The sequence below is a fragment of the Ammospiza caudacuta genome, chromosome 5, assembly GCF_027887145.1.
Source record: "Ammospiza caudacuta isolate bAmmCau1 chromosome 5, bAmmCau1.pri, whole genome shotgun sequence".
NCBI lineage: Eukaryota > Metazoa > Chordata > Aves > Passeriformes > Passerellidae > Ammospiza > Ammospiza caudacuta.
This window is the reverse complement of record NC_080597.1, coordinates 25474197-25491592: the sequence shown is the minus strand read 5'-3', so window position 1 is coordinate 25491592 and position 17396 is coordinate 25474197. Positions and strand designations below refer to the sequence as shown.

General features: G+C 43.5%; 1 protein-coding gene across 1 annotated transcript in view; it reads right to left on the bottom strand.

Moving 5' to 3' along the window:
• Positions 1-17396, bottom strand: part of ABTB3 (ankyrin repeat and BTB domain containing 3) — a 162629-nt gene that overhangs the window by 34999 nt on the left and 110234 nt on the right. The window contains exon 4 of the mRNA XM_058805264.1: positions 10760-10912. Coding sequence (XP_058661247.1) covers positions 10760-10912 — 153 coding nt within the window. The remainder of the gene's footprint in view (positions 1-10759; positions 10913-17396) is intronic.

Below are 17396 nucleotides of genomic sequence, written 5' to 3'. Positions count from 1 at the left end.
CTTCAAAGTGCTTTATCAGACCTTTATAAAATATATAACACTGCTTAATATTTAACAGCACTATACAACAAATACACTGTTTATATAGAAGCAGTGGCATGCAGCAATAGCTGCTGCTCTTCCTCTTTCAAGAGAGGAAGGAAAGTGAAATGCAAAATACAAAGTGTTTTGATCAAAGCTCCTGCAGGTTAGAAACCAGTATCTGATCTCAGACTTGCTCTCTGCTGTTTTGGACCACAACCAGTCTGGAGGACATCAGGTGTTTTGTTGATGCTCATTCTACTGCACAGTTTGGGTTTTGACTGATAAAAAAAATTAATGTCCTAAGAATGCAAAAAAGGTATGCTTGGAATATCATCACTCGGGGAACAAGGATGACATTCCATCACCACAGGATGCTGCAAGATTAATGCACAACACTCAGTCACAATAAACACACTGCAACAGCTATAACAGATTCTGCACCAGCAACGTGCCCACAGCAGAGAGGGAGAAAGCAACGAACAGCAAGGCTGGGTTTTCTGCAGTACTTTCTGACTGAGTTTAAGTAAAAAGCAAAACCAGCACAGACATATGCAGGGCTGAGCTCACTAACACTGAGATCCATGGGAGCAATCGAGGCTAAATGCATTCACACCACATGGCACATTTCTGACACAAGAGCTACAGCAACATTTGGTGCTTGCTGTCCCCATAGCATGAGATGCTGGAGATCATCTGGGCCCTCCTTTACGGCATGGCAAAGATAAAGCATGTTCAGAAGTTAGGTGGTGGAGGAGAGACCTCCCAGCTGCAGATGGCATTCCCAGATAATTTTGGGCTGGAAACAAGGTGGTTCCTCAGCAAAGTGCAGCTATGGAAAGATTTGACATCCTCTGCAGAGGTGTCTGTTGCTGTGAATCACTGCCTGTGTTAATTCACTGCTTCATCATTTGTACTGAGGTATGTAACATACACTGAATAAAAGGGGTCAGACTCCGACAGAGCTCCACTGATGTCAGCCCAGCTCAGTGCATGAAAATGATAGCTGATCATCTCCTCTTCAAAAAAAAAGCCAAACTTTGACCTGGGTTGCACACCCACAGAAAGGAGGAAAGAGGAACAAGGACCTATCTCACCTAGCCTGTATGGGCTCCCCAGATCTCTATTCTGGCATGTGTTCAAAAATCATCAGGAACTCCTCCATGAACTGGCTCTGGTCTCCTGAAAGTGAGTCAGTTCACCTGCTTACTACAGCCGAGGAAGGAAAGCCATAAATTCTTGTTGATATTTAGTATCAGCAAATCAGTACTCCTCAATCAGCTGGGGGGTAAGTGTCTTGGTCCAAGGGCTGCAGGGTGCTACAGCTGTAAAAACAACGCAACAAGAACATGGATGCAGAGGAATGCCTGGGCTGCACAGCAGGTAGCACACCAGCGCTGACGAAGTCAGAGCTAGACCAAGTTCCACAAAGCAAGAAACCACAACTTAGTACTAGGGGCCCACTGCCTTTTTTATACCCCAAACAGGACCACTGTGAGTATTGCCATATGTTGACTAATAAACTGGATAGTGATCAAACTGGTGAGTTTATTAGAACAGGAGCATGACACAAAGGAAAGGAGCCGAGCATGAGGAGAGAAAGCAACTTCTCAAAAAGCCAGAGAGATTACTGAGTTAAGGAAAAAGAGATTTAACATGTAGTGATAAAAAGCAGTGAAGAGACATCAAAAAATGATCAGGAGCTACAAGTACAAATAGAAAAGCACAGCATCACTTTCAACACTGGAGAAGGCCAGCTGGGAGGATTGCATGGCAGACAGACCGAGCTGTCGCATTTAAAAATGAAAAGTGGAAAACTAAAAAAAAAAAACCCAAACCCATCAAAAATCAAACCTAAGCCAACACAGCACTGCATTTTCTCCCAAGTTCTCCTTCTTACCATTCACTGCATAATACTGATTCCAAAAAGAAGCAGAGGGTGTCTGCTCCATATTACACTGTGTAAGGGGACACTGCTCCATCGTGGACACCATCCAGAACCACAAGCATTAAAGAATGCAAGATAAAAAAAGAGGAAGTGAATCTACTCCCAGGTTTGACTCACTCGAGACTCTTTCACTTTGGACTCTTTGACAAGCTCTGAAGAGGTGGGAAAGGGATGGGAAAAAGCTTGAAACACAAGGCTGACGAGGAACAAGTAAAGTCAGCTAAATATACAGGGTCACTTTTGAGAGTTGTGAAACTGTGCCTGCTAAGCAAGGGAACAGAGCATATGTGCATGCAGAGCTGGAGCCCTCCCCAGCTGCACTGTCAGCATGGGGCCATTTTGCCAAAAAGTCTTTGTGATCTTTCCAAGTGCACAGGAAGCTGACACCAGCCCAACAGCAGGATGTCCCCTCCAAGGCTACCATGGTTTGTTGCCAGAGTCTGCCAGCCATCAGCATTCACACAGGTCATCCTTTCCCCAAGACGTCACCCTGCAGAAAAGGTGCATTTTCATCAAATGGGCTGGGAAGGCTGATGGGAGGAACAATGTTCCATGGATCATGGAGGGACAATGCTCTTCTGCTCCTCTTCTACCTAGGGACAATCTCAGGATGGTAGGACATCACCACACCAGTTGCTGACTGGGTCAGGCAAACTTTGAGGTCTCCCAGAGATGATACAGTGACAAAAGTAGGACTGACCAACATACTCTGAGACTGATAACCCCTCTCTACAGACACAGTCCATTCTGAACTTCCCTATTTAGCACCTATGGGGCTGGGTAGGCTGCTTGGCACCACCATCATCACCACTGCATAATGCTCTCATTCCCAGAATTGAGAAATTATATGTTTGAATTAATAATACACACTTATCATAGGCCTTGTGCTCAACAGCAAATTCACTCCTCCAGTTCTGGGGTTCAATCACAGAGCCCGTCAACTCCCTTCCCTTCCCTAGTGTGAAGCAAGCCAACAATTGCCTTTAAAAATAAAGAAAAATTAGAAACAGATGAAATTATTGCAATTTTACATTTGCAGTAAAATTGTGACCGCATTTTTTAACTCACAATGCAATACAATTTTCTCCAAGTCCTCTTTTAATTCCTGACAGATACTGCCTCTACAGCTGTTATCTTCAAGATCATTACAGTGTTGCCACTGCACATAATTAAATGGACTGTGGCTTTATATGGGGAGTGCCATGGTAACATTAATTATTTGCAAATGGTCACTGTCAAACACTGCAGGGTGACCATGGCACTCCATCATACTCTGAAGTACTCAAACATCTGAAAGGAGTCAAAGATAATCTTCTTCATTTGTAATGAGTCCTAGCAGTACAGCAAATTATTTTTCTTTTCCCAAACTCACATTACAAAAACATAATGTAGGGCTTCTACAGTAGTGCTTTAAACACAAGGGATGTTGTTTTTTTTCATTTTCACTCCGACTGGCTAAGAGGGAGTCTGTGCAGATCTTTAATAAGTTACTCATGGGTTGAATACGTTTGGGAAAATGGATGATTCAAAGGCAAAGTGTTTCCATCGTAACTGGCAGACGCAGTTGATTCAAAAGAAATGGAGTGCAGTCTATGACGAGCAGCAGGACAAACGTTCTCCATGGCTCAGATGAGCAGATCACTGCACTGACAGCCAAGCACCAGAACCTTGTTTGCTCACCTGGGACTCCATCACCAGCCCTTTCAACTCAAAGAGTGATAATCTATTAATAAGGCCCATCTCTCTAGCTTTGTAGAATTCATCCAGTTTGCCCTAAATATAAATGAGGTCTTGAGTCAGAAATTATAGTTCAGCTGGTTGGAAGCCTGGAAGGGGTTGTCTTTCAGGCAGCAATAGACATGCATTTGCAATGCTGAATTTCTTGGGGTCATGGATCACCGTTTTGATCTGGCCTGCACAGCCCATAGCACAAAAGGGTCTTGTTCCTTGCCTGGGGGTCTTCAGTGAGACTACAGACACAAACAACAAGAGTGGGAGCAGCAGACAATTTGATTTAAATTTGTGAGCACTTTTTTTTCCAATGTGGTGCTTTACAAAGGACTATAATGCTGATATTAATAGAACTGCAATATAAATACTATATTGAGACAATTATTTGCATTTTCAGTTTTGGAGAGAGGAAAATGTAGGCACAAACATGTTGATCAAAGTGATGAAGAGCACTACTTTTTATTGCAGAAATAGAATATCTCCATTTACTTTAATCATGAGTTAAATTAAGACAAGAAAAAAATACTCCAAATGTTTATTATCCAAACACTTATTCTTGTCAAAGGTCTGAGAATAAGCTGGTTACAAATACTGGAAAATACATTTAAAAAGTGATGTGACTATCAAATCAAGACACAAATCTGTATTTCAAAACACTCTTAATACTCCAGGTTCTGTGTATATAGGTCAGGAACCATGTTCAAAATTAAATCTGAGCTCAGCTTTTGAACAAGGTCACAGTGCCATAGGAAAGTTTCAGTACAGACTCATCTTTCATATATATAGATAGCATAAGTCTTCACCAAAGAGTGGGAAATGGTGTGTTATCTGTATCCTAATTATTGCATTCAGGAATGCAATAAAAGGGACAGAGCATATGACAGAGCAGCAATGATATTGCTTGCAATGGGAAAAAGAAAGTTGGATCCTAAAGGCCCTAAAAATGCAAATGTATTCTCCCCTAAAATTGAAGGAGAATATGAGGCCAAGGTCCTTCCCCTCAATAATTTTTTTTATTACTGCCGTCTTCAAGCAGACATTTGGCAGGACAGGTTGAGATTCACCTCAGAAACCTGTGCTCTAACTCTAAGTAATAAAATCTCCTTCATCTGCTGGCACCATGTGTCCCAAGGGACTGCTGCATTTTGTCAAGTAGCTTGTTTGCTACTGCTCACATTTTTGTATCTAATTACAGCAATAGCCATGGCTGGTGTTAAAAGATTAGTGAAAATTTGTAGGAAAAACAAGGACATTCAAGAAACTAGGCCAACATTAACCATTCCTACTTGAAGGTGGCTGTATCTAATGAAATAGCAGAATTTCTTGGTAATTTTATACTCTCTCTCTTTCTCCAGAAACTCAACCCCTTTACCCAACAAATTTTAAGAAAGAAGGAAGAGCAGTGAAAATAATTTTTTCTGTTTTCTAATCTCTATTTATTAAAGTCCATTTATATTTCCATGCTCTAGTACAAGCACAAGATTTCCAAAAATAAAACATTAAATGCAACTCTTCTTCTTTCACTTCCAGGTCAGAATTGTTCACATGTGGTATAGTAGTAGGATGACACAGCAAATGGTACAGACTACTCCAAAACAACAAAATAACAAATCTTCCCTTTACATCATTGTATTTTCCCCTTTCCATAGTTTTAAGAAAGCTCTCTTGAATGAGCCAAGGATGCTCAAATAATACTTACTTTTGAGAGTGATAATCCAATTTTCCTAGAGAGCCTTCATTAAGAGGGATGGTCCCAGACAGAAAAGCAGACTTAGGTATTCCCAGGACAAGGCTAATTGGAAATCAGGACTGATTTTCAATTAAAGACAGATTTTCCAAGGTGCTCAGACCCTGTGTTTGCCCAGAGATCTTTCTGGATCACAGCTACAAATGCAACTCAGAGTGCTGGGTGAGCCTGCCTGCGAAGGGCAGCAGCTGAGGGAGCACACGGGGCTGGAGGTCAATAAACCTGGCCCTGTGCTGCAGCAAGGCTTGGCTACATCTGCACCTTCAACCTGAGCTTAGCATGACTTGCTAATATTCACATACTTTTGTGTCCATGCTGACCTTTAAATAGTGTATTTTTCCTTCCAAAGTGTTTACTCCTGATGTATTTCTGGACAAGAGCCACAGATTCCCTCAGCACACACTTTGCTCAGCTGAATGAGCCCCTTTCTTCATGTTTGTCTCCATGAGAACATTCTGTTAAAAAACCAAATCATCCCAGCCCAGTTCTTTCTACCTGGTCCAAAGGGAATATTTTTTTGACCAGGACACAGGATTTGTGCTTCCACATCACTTCCTACCACTTTCACGTGGCACCAATACTTTTCTGTTTCTACTGGAAATACCTTTCCCAATGCACATTCAAAATGCATTTGCTTTTTTCATGGCTGAGGAAAAATCTACTTTTGTGGTTTACAATCATTCTGAGATTATATACTGCTCTACAGCCTTTACCACCACCTTTCCAACACTCAGCTCTCAACACAGTATATATTAAGATGCATATATAGTGTATATGTTACATATACACTGGAGTTTGTGTATTTTTATTTAAAAAATACATTTGCCTTCAATTTCTGGAGAACTGCATTTCCATTTGTGGAAAACTGCATTGCATCCCATTTATTCTGTCCCAGCCCTCAAGGTCATCCACTTTTTCCTGGATGATTTCCCAAACTTCCTCTGTCAGGACAATGCCTCTCAGCATCATGGCATCAGCAAATTTTAACTTCATGAGCACACTGCTATGATTTGTGCCAAAACCCTTTCTGAAAATTAAAAATTACCAGTTTTTAAGAATGAGAGCTGAAGGTCCCTGCTTGCAAGCCCCTCTCAGCCAGCCCAGCCCTTGCCACCTCTCTTGAAGCCAGCCCCTGCTCACTTTCCAATTTCCTAACTAACCCCCATCTTCTTGTGTTAATAGATCCCTGCATGGACTGTATGAAATCTTCACTCAAGTCCAAAGGGATGAAATTCTACTGAATTTCCTTGGGGTAGAAAATCAGTTATCTTATCAAAAAAGTTATTAGATTAGCCTGGCAAGATCTATCTTTAGAAAATCTGTGTCACATTTTATCCCATTTTTCCCTCAACAACATGTCTTTAATCAGTCTTTGCTTGAAAAAACATTCAGAGGCCTTGCACTAACTGCCTGGAATTTTCCTTGGATCATTTCTCATCCTTTTCAAATGTTGGGCATTACTATTATTAATCCTTAGAGTTATGGCATCACTCCAGGCTTTGTTAAAAATATTTCCCTCTGACCCCCTGATTTTGTGAGGCAGCTCTTTCTCATCGCTGGAATTGAGGTTATTTGGTCATCCTGATTTGAGTGCATTAAGCTGCATAATTTTCTCTTCTTTTATTATTGTTTTTCCATTTTCATAACCTTGTTGCTATTATTTGTTTTTCCTTTTCCAGCAGGACTTTCTCCCCCCAAACCAGAGGCAAAGTATTCACTAAAGTTCTTGGGTGATGACCTCTGTTGGCACTGATGGACACATCTCACAGGTGTTCCAGCATCTTTACATCCTCCAGGATGGCCACGATATATTGCCACCAGAAATGAAGCCCCTGACCCTGATAAAAGGCACAGCAGCCTTTGAGCTGAGCAACACAGGATGTTCCTCCCTCTCTGTTTCTCTGCCATCAGCCTCCAGCCCCCCATGCAGTCATGCACCAGTGATCCTCCCCACCACATGTCTAACACACTGGGGTTTGTTTCAAACACACATCCCACAGAATGGAGGAAGGAAAGATGTCCAAAGACCTTCTTGTGTTTAGCTGGAGCAAGGGGAAAGGGACCCCTTGCAGATATGGTGATGAGGAGAAGCCAACATCTGTTTGCAGCCAGATAGTGCCTGTGCAGGCTGAGCAGTGATGCTACCTTATTACAATAGAAAGACAGTTCAACATAGTTTTTACCACCAGGCCCCTTTCAGACAACAAATTACTTTCATGCCTTCAATAACAAAAGGTCTAGAATAGGTAGCAGAGTACCCTATTAATGATTCATGTCAGCAGAGAGCCACCTCAACTGACTACATCCTGCTGCCTCAGATGGGTATAGGTGAGGCTTTATTTAAGTGTGCTGTTCCCACTGTGACAATATCCTGGACACAGCTTGGCTTTCTGTCTCAGTGAGCTGCTGTGCATCCAGCACTGAACCCATCTGTGAAAGCCATCTCCTTGCAAAAGGTAGAAACAACTGGTCTGTCTAAAGCCTTCTCTCCTGGGGGAAGGTGAGTGCTTACATCCCTGCTCATCTCCCAGAGCTGACCAGAGGAAGAAACTTTCTGGCACATCTGCTCCTGTAAAATGAAAAGAGATCAGGAAGGAGACAAGCAGCTCCTGACTGATTCCAGCTTCCCTCACTCCTCTACACAGAGCAAGAGCAGCTCCTCTTTCAGAAGAGGAAAACATTGCAAGAAATTAAAGTGATGGGTTTTTGTAAAAGGCTCGGAAAAAGGGCAAAAAAGAGGAATGAAAGGCAGGAAGAAAGAAGGGATGATTTACGAAGCCACAGAATGGGAATCTCACTGGTGGAGTATGTGATTATGCCAGGAAGTGTCACATGGATTTGCAGGGAGACCTCCATGCTGTAGCTCAGATAAGAAGCTAAACATTTGGGTTTTATGCAAACTGATCCTGAACTTCATAGCCTTTGAGATCCTGCCAATCTCTCCCTCTCCCCATATGCATGTTTTTCCATGGAAGCTGCATGGAAGCTGATTTTGCTTTATGCAATTGCAATGACAGGTTGTGAACCAACACTGTGGAATGATGCAGTGTCACCTGGGACCATGGGAACTTTTGGGTTCAGGTCTCTGTGTTTCAGGAACTAAAGAAGAATGCTGCAAAAAGCCTAAAAATTTTAACCATTTTCAAGGTTCTACTTAATAAAACTTTCCCATGGAAGTCACAAAATTTATCAAGCTAGCACTTAAAATCCTCCAGCTTCCATCTGTCATGCAGCTTACTCGGAAAGCCATCCCCTGCAAAGTTGTTGTATTCCCTCCCCCAGTGTTAAAATTTATGGAATTGATGCTCCTTGAGGAGTTAAGAATTGGAAAGTCAACCTCCCTAATGGGGAGGAATGAAGGGTTGGTGTTGGCTTATGAAACTCAGGAGTGCTGAGGGTCTGCTGAATACAAATAAAAAATTACAGGCTGCAAAGTTCCAAATTAACATCCTGATGACTCACATTGCTCTTCAGAAAAGCTCAGTCTTCCCTTTGATCTCAGGATTACAGGCAGCCAGGGACTTATTGGCAGCCACGCAAAGAACCTGCTGCACTACACCAGCAGTAGGCACAGACCTCAAAATAAAACCCAAGGTACACGAACACTCATCTGCCAGCACAGCAGAGAGATTGTCATTTTGGGACACCAGTGGATGAATCCAGCCCCTGCAGTCAAATACAGACACACTGCAAAGGCTGATCTCTAAAATCTAGAATTTGCCTCAGGAATAGTTTTCCCTTTTCATTCTCATCTGATCAATCTCAGGCCATGCTCTTCAGGCTCATTCCCACTTTTAAGACAAGCAGGGCAACTATCACTTGTATTCTTTATGAAATTAATTTTTGATGGCAACTTTAAGCACTGGTTTGTTCCCCATGATTAATACATTCTTCTGCAGTATAATACAAATCTCCACAAGTTCAAATTATTCTGAAACTTCCTAATAAAAAACTAAAATTGTATAACAGTTGATAAGAGTTTTTTATATATATATACATGTATACATGCACACACACACCATCAAAATAAAATTTTGGGTCGTATATTGTGGGGTTTTTTTAACCACGGGTATTTTAGTGTATCTACCTTAATTTTTAAGATAGAGCATATAGAATAGAAACATTACTGCCTTATTTGTAATCCTACCTAAATACTTGGAGAGGTATTAAATTAATTGTGCCTTTTCAGATCCAAGTACCAGGTCTTCAGACAGTGTAGTACCTGTATCTGTATGTCCTGACACGTCAGGACATACAGAAAAGGCAGCACTTCTGGAAACGAGGGCCATGGTGGGCACACCAAAGGGAAGCAATTACAGCCAAGGTTTGAAATCTGAAATGCTCATGACATGGCTTTTGAAATTCCATATTTTTTTCAATTAAAAATTAAATAGCTGTGACTATAAAAAGCCTGTGTAGATCAGGAAGTGAAGTATTATACTCTCTGTCAAAAGAGCACGTCAAGGCCAGAGTCAAGAGAAGGCAGCTGCTCCCATGCAGGTCACAGCTAATCATGTAAATCAGCCCTCTGCTTTCTGTGTTGCAGGAAAGAATGCATCTACTGCTGTATTGAGAGGCAGACTGCTGGAAGTTGGGGCTTTGGTACATATTTAGGATACCAGTGAATCATTTCTGCTTTGGCAGATTCAGAATGCCTATTCATATGAACATCAAAACCAAACATATTCTTGACTCCAGAACAGTCCTAGAACGTACTTTTCTCCAAGTACATAATAATAAGGCAAAACAGACATTAAAAACATATCCTGGCAATAAATACTTTAGGACTTCATTAGGAAACCAAAAGGTCACATCTGATACATGAAAATGTCAAATTATCTAGGCTGTAATTTGAGTTGACATTAGCATGAAAAATACAATTTTACTCTAAGAAGTAGTCTTACCTCTAAGTTTAAATGTACCCTTAAGCATTAATGCTGAAAACAAAGCCCTGAAAAATATCTGCAGCCCTGCCAATTACATTTCGGTATTTTATAGCAAAGCAACATGAATCAGACAATTAGCAGAAGGTTTCAGCCCCTCATTAGCAAGCAGAACCTAATAGGAAGAGGGAAAAAAACCCCAAACATCACCACGTAAGCTCTGATCGAGCTGTGAGATAGTCAGGCACCCATTACTATGCAACCAGCTTATCCACCGATGTGAGCAAATACCAGGAGCTGATTTTGCAACACACGGCGAGCGCCGAGCATCCCTGCGCCTCCCAGCAACCACAGAGCCCCGTGCCCGCCCGCCGCTCCCCGGCAGAGAGAAACACATTCCGCACAGCCCATCTGCATCCCGGGACTTACTTCAGCTGCCGGGGCTCGCAGTCAACTCCCGGCAGCAGCAGCCGGGCCGCCTGGCGCACGTCATCGCTGTCCACCGAGAAACTGCGCCGGTGCCCCGCGTGAGCCACCGCCACCCGGATCCACTCCATCAGCGGCGGCAGCACGATGAACGGCCTGCGGAGCACACACACATCAGTGCCAGGCACACGAGCAGCATCGCGGTCACAGGTAGAGACAGGCAGGGAGCAGAGGGGAGAGGGTGTGTGCGTGTGCATATGTGTGGGAGAATGTAAATACGTACAGAGAGAAGGATAAGGAAAGAATGGGAGAGCAAACCAGCTCAGCAATTTTCAAACAGGTCTAAATCAAGATGTCTCATCCTGTGTCCAGGGCAGGACTATTTGGAAAGTGAGATTTATGAGCTATGCTCATCCATGGGGCTCCACGAGGTCAGTGCACCCAACTGGCGAATTCTCCTCCCATCCTTCCCATGGTGCAATCCCAAAAAGAGGACAGGAGTCTGGCACAGGACCACGTCCCGCTCTGGCTGATGCACTGGCCTGGGTAGAGAGAGGGGATGTCCCAACACTGAGATGCTAAAGATGGAGAGGGAATGCCCCAGGAAGTCTCCAGCATCTCCTGCCGATGCAATGGGCACCTTGTGCTCAGTGCTGAAAGTGGGGGATTTTGCAGCTAAAGTGAAGGTTAGCTGTGAGCGAGGTCAGAAATCAGAAACCAGACTGCTTGGTCTCACTTTTAGCAGTATCAAACTGCTACACCTTTGGGTGTCAGCTGTTCTGCCAAAAAAACATACAAAAGTGCCCCCAAAAGTCAATGTTGGGATTCTGAGCCACACCCTCACAAAGTCTGGGCACTATCAGAAACACGGTCTTCGACTCCACAATACCTGGACAGCCCCATGTCCCAGCAAGAGCTGCCCAAGCTGGAGATGAAGCATGCAGCACATATAGTTCACTCCATCTATGCTAGAAATTATTTGGGAACCAAGAGAAAGATGCCAAACCACAAGTAAAAACCATAGCTTCAAGTAGTGTTTCAGAAGAAAACTAATAAAATAACTGCAGCTGAACACCTTGAAGGTCACTGCAAGTCTCTTGCTTGCCTTTCCTTCTGTGGTCCCTTTTCATGGAGGAAGGGAGAAAAAAAGCCTGCATTAGCTGCAGAGTAGGCAAATATTTTACATTTTAAATGTACAACTTTACCTCAAAAAGTTATATCCTGAGAAAAATTATTTAAGAAGATGTTGACTCTGGAATATCCTTTTCCTATTTATAGCTCTTTATGCATTTATTTCCCTTTTTGAGGACTTGGCTTTACATAGCTCTGATATTAATATTCTTGAGGGGGGATGAGAGACTTCAGAAGTGCCGAAGGACAGAGAAGCCCTGAGGCCACTGACTCTCCCTAGGACGCTGGGTTCCCAAATTTCACAGGCACGTAAATGAACAACCTCTTTTTGAAATATGACATCTTTGGCTGAGCTGCCACTTCCATAGTTTTTCTATTCCAACACATCACTGTCACCTCAAGACCAGGCTGCGTTTGTTTCCAAGGCTTTTGCTCTCCCTAGACGTGCCATGGCCACGTAAGGAGGCTGATAAGGACAGAAGATCATCTCCCACAGCTCACACAAAACAATTTCCTAGCCCAGCTCATTTGTCATGAGAGTGCTGGGAGCTAGAGGAGGAAAAGGGGGGAAGCAGGGGTGTATTTGTTCCTGGAAGGTGACTGCTTCCCAGGTCATCTTCAGAGCAGGAGGGACCCTCTTTTGAGGCACAAAATACCTGGGAAAAAGTGATCAGTAAGAGGTTTTCATCACTTGCTGAGCGTCTGAGCAGAAGGGGAGAGGCAAATCACAGAGTAAAACTGCATGTAGTTACAGATATAACTTGGTTCTAGAATACAATTAAAGGAAAAGTCAATTCAAGTTTATGTTTTGCATGAGTGAACACAGTTTGGATCAGAGAAATGAAGAAAGTCTTGTACACTGCCTTCCTGTAACATCTGCTGGGCAAACAGAAAAGCAGAGAGCTGGGGCTGAACAGGGGGCTCAGAGGTTCACACTTTTTCCTCCTCTTGTGCAGGACAGAAACTCAAAAATCTGCCCCACCACAGTAAGGAGCAGAGCAAATAAAAATATTTACAGGAACTCAGATAATTGCACTATAAAATTGCATTTTTTCCCCCCTTCCCAGTCTTGCAAATTTCACCAGAGAAATAGAAATGAGCATGGCTATTTGGTGTTATAAATTCCAAGAGGAAAGGGAATCAGTGTTCCGCAGAAGCAGGGAAATTTTCTATAAAGTCCAATTTCAGTCCCTAGATGAGGATATGGAGTTTGCTCACAACATATTACATTCCTTTTTCCGAGGGAAAAAAAATCATCACTGCATATCTCAGCATGTCAGGAAATTTGTATTTTGAGAAGAGAACCAAATATGGCTGAGTGCAATAGGTTAAAAATACCCTCCAAGAATCTGTGCACCATGTGAAGGGCTGGGTTTTTTCTTTTAAATACTGCTTGTGTGCCAAAGAGGAAAGAGGAACACAGAGTTATAAGGGTGTGATAACCCACAAGACAATGTGACATCTGCAAGAAATATTTCACTTTTCAGACAGCACTGTGTGAAAATGGGTTAGCCAAATGCATCACATCACTGGCATATACACTGATTTATCTCTGGTACAAAGGCAGGTACCAACCAGGAGAATTTAGTAATTTTGTGCTCCAGAGCAGACACAGAGCACCTAAGTCACCTAGTTACATGCTTTGGAAGCACATGCCTTAATTAAACTAATCTAACCATGGTGCTCAGCTTGATTCTGCCTGAAAGATATGGGAAATCAAGAGCAGCTCAGCTGCTGCACAAGCACCTTCCCTGGGCTGCAGGTGAGTGCTCTAACTTCCTCCTCCAGCCCTTCTCTGTACCTGCGCTTAACTTCAAATGCATGCTTCCACTCTCTAATTCCATGCAGTTTAAAGTTAAGTATGGGCTTAGAAAAAATTAAAAAAAAAAAGGAAAAAAAAAGCTTTTTGGCACAGACTTGTATTTTCCTGAGCTCACGTCTAAATGTCTAAATGGAAAAATATGCCAGATCAGGATGCAGGGAGAGGTCTCTGCACAGAGCAACTCGCATCCCACACACAAGAGCTGGGAGAGGGCTGTGGGAGGCCAAGACAAAGCACATTCCCAAAGGGTTGGACCCTTCTGGGCCCTGTCTCCCCACCCTTGGCAAGGGGGCAGCTGGCTCCTCTTGGGGTGTGCCTTCTCCTATTTCATCAGAAAAGACAATTACGAGTGCCCCACCAACCCTCACATCCCTGGTTCCTCCTCCCAGGCAGCATCCTCCCCTGTTCCCTCCTGCCACCCAGCACTCCTCTCACATCTATTTTTGAACAGCTCAAGGGCCTATAAGTTCCTATGCCTTGAAAACATCTGCAGGTAGCAACACCCTGCTGGCACTACCCCACAAGGGACAAGTCCTCACTGTGCTGCCTATCAGAAGTCCTTCTCCCCACTGCCTTCACACACTGCAGCTCCCTGCCAGCACTCTCCCTCTTGAGTGGGGCAAACAACCCCTCCCTACCCCATCAGACCTCAAACTTATCTCAGTTTTGTGGAGCTGGAGCACTCTGAATTACAGAATGACTCATCAGAAAAGCAGATGTTACAGGGAGGAGCCCAAATGTAATCATAAGAGGGGTTCCCTAAAGCCTGCACTCCCTCCAGAGCCACACACAGCCTTCCTGGGCTGCCCACCACTCCCCCTCCCTCGCCTGCTGGCACACTGAGGTATTAAAAATCCTGTCATGCATATGCAATAACTCAGGCTTTTCCATTATTATTAGCAGTAGTAGTAGTACTGTTATTGTTATTGTTATTGTTGTTGTGGTAGCAGTCTACCTGTATGTAAACAGGAGAAATTGTCAGGTGGAAGACCATGAGAAATTGTGCACCATAAAATGCAATAGGATGCTTCATTATTTCTGCATGGATCTGTGAGAAGATGGATGAAGCTCCTGTCTGGACACCAGCTGCTGCAATGCCAGATTTGCAAAGCACTAGGGCCAGCACTCTGACAAATTCCAGCTCCAAATAATCTCTGGCCCTGGTTTTTCACAGTTCCTACCATCTTTGCAGGGTGCAGAATTCCTGCTGGCTGCTGACCAGATTCTCAGTCCACCTTCTGCCCAGAGCAGGGCCACTACACACAACCAGTCTCCTTGACTTCCAGCAGTTCTTCCCCTCGCCAGCTGCTCCCTCTCCCATACAGAGAGTAGGAACACTCATCACCTTTGAATGCTCCTAACACAGGCTCACAAACCCTGGATGGGCCACCAGCCCCTCGTTCCCAGCAGAGCCTACAGTGTGCTCCAGGTCCCAGAGCTCATCAGTGCACATGAGGGATTCCCAGACAATCAGAGTGCTCCAAAGAAAACATCATCATTTCAAGTGCAGCAACAACAGTCTCTCTGTTTCCAGGGGCACTTAACACTGCTCTTCTCCAAACACCAACAGAGCCCTTGGCCCACTCATTGCACTCATTCACTGCCTGTATTAAATCAAACTTTAGGGAGAGGACTGGCTTTACAGTCACAATGGGAAGAGACAAATCTCTCAGGCATAATCCTATTGGGATGTGAAGTCCCAGAGCTATCTCCTGTTGTCCCTGCCTCAGCTTCCCAGCTGTGAAGGGGACACAGCTGAAAGACCGGACCATTCTCTAACTTGGTTCAATTGCTACAGTTGCTTCAGATGATGTTTGCAGGATCCTCTGGCTACTGAGGAGGGTGGTGGTGCTGTAGGTGTGGGGTTTCTTCTCTCACTCCAGCCAAGGATTGCTGACTGCCAACCTTTATGGATACAACAGGCAAATTGGTACACAGAGGTCGCTGCTGTTTAAATTTGCAAAAGCTACCAAGTAAAAGTTAAAGATGCTTCTCAGAAGCATAAGGCTGTACTTTTACATAAAAAAGCCTTTCTAGATAAAGGTAGGGAGATGTTTTTTCTTGCAGATATGAGTCAGCAACTTTAACATTGTAAAAAGTTCTTTATACTTGTTTGTTTTTGTTTTCATGGGTGGTTTTTAAACAAAATCCCAATATATGAATTGAAAAGTATCCTAAGTTCTGACAAGTTTTCACTAGGAACATATGATGAAAATATATATGCAACGCTAGTCCATTTTTAGCATTATTGAAAGATAGAAAAACATGGGGTTTTCCAATATAGAGCATGCATTTCAGATGGGTTTCTGGGGTGAAAAGCTCATTTATAGTTACACCATAAACTACTTGTCTTCAGAGAGAGCAAATACTTTTTGATGCCCCCAAAAAGCTGCCAGTCCAAATCCTTCCCAGAAACTCAGAAACTCAGCAGTGCCAGCTGATGCTCCATGTGAGCTCATGCAGCCACTCTACACAGCTGCTCTGCCACCCCAGAAGCCCAGCTAAGGGTGACCTAAGTAGCAAGTTCTGCATATCGTTCAGGCTGAAGGATCAAACCTCCCTGCTCTCACAGGAGCCTCAGGAGACCTGCCTAGGCAGAAGAAGGATTTATCCTGTGGCTTTTGTGCACCAAGACATTGGTGCTCCAGAGTCCACAAACGGCGATCTGCAAATCATGGGTTTTGAACCCACAGCCCCGGCTGGAATGAGCTGTCCCTGTTACCTCTCCTGCATTAAAAACATTAATGGCCAAGACTTGAAACACAACTGAGTCAAAGTGATGACTCAGCCAGCAACCACAAAAGGCCAATATTTCACTGGCAGTTTGGACATGGGATTTGACACGACTGGCAATGGCATAAATCCCTGAAGACACAGAGCATTCAGAGTGCAGCACAGAACAGCCTGGATACCATGCAGTTCTCACTGGGCTGCATGCAGTTTCCTCTATTTAAAAAATCCTATGGCCGTCCCATGGACAGCAGAAGTCCAGCTTGATAAAAGAGATGAAGAATACAGACCCAGCCCAGCAAGGATATTGCTCTGTAACAGCCAAGCTACAAATAATGCCTGAACTATTTCTTGTAACATGCGCCATCTCACATGCTGCAGGCAGCTCCAATAACATTGCTGAAGGGATTTCTAGGAGGTGGGAAGTTTGATATTTAGCATGCAAATCTAGAGGACTTAGGTAAGGATGCATTGGGATTTCTTTTCAGGGGTTCCAAGTCCAATCAACCCTGCTCTCAATTTTGACTTCAGCAAGGCTACAGCTTTACTATGTGAAGTTTCCAATCAAACAGTGGATAAAAATAGAAAGGGTTACATGGGGCTATGGCATACTGGCACACCAAGCATGTGCAATCCCTTCTGCATAGGCAGGTTCATTCAGGTTTCACTGCAGGGCTCCCATATTCCCAGTGCTTTACTTGTTTTTCATCAGCATTCTTCACCACTCTCTCCACTCTCTTCTGGTCTTTGCTGGAGACTAACCTAGCCAGGGAGTCTGTACCACAGAATAATTTAAACCAAGGACACTTTTCCCTAGTTCTCTTACTGAAATTTCTCTATAGGTATAATCTGTATAACTGCTGTAGCAGTTACAAAAAGGCTCTGAAAGAGTTCAAATTATTTTAAAAGTTATTTTAATAGCATGGAAAACTCCTCTCATTAGAGGAGCTGCATCAC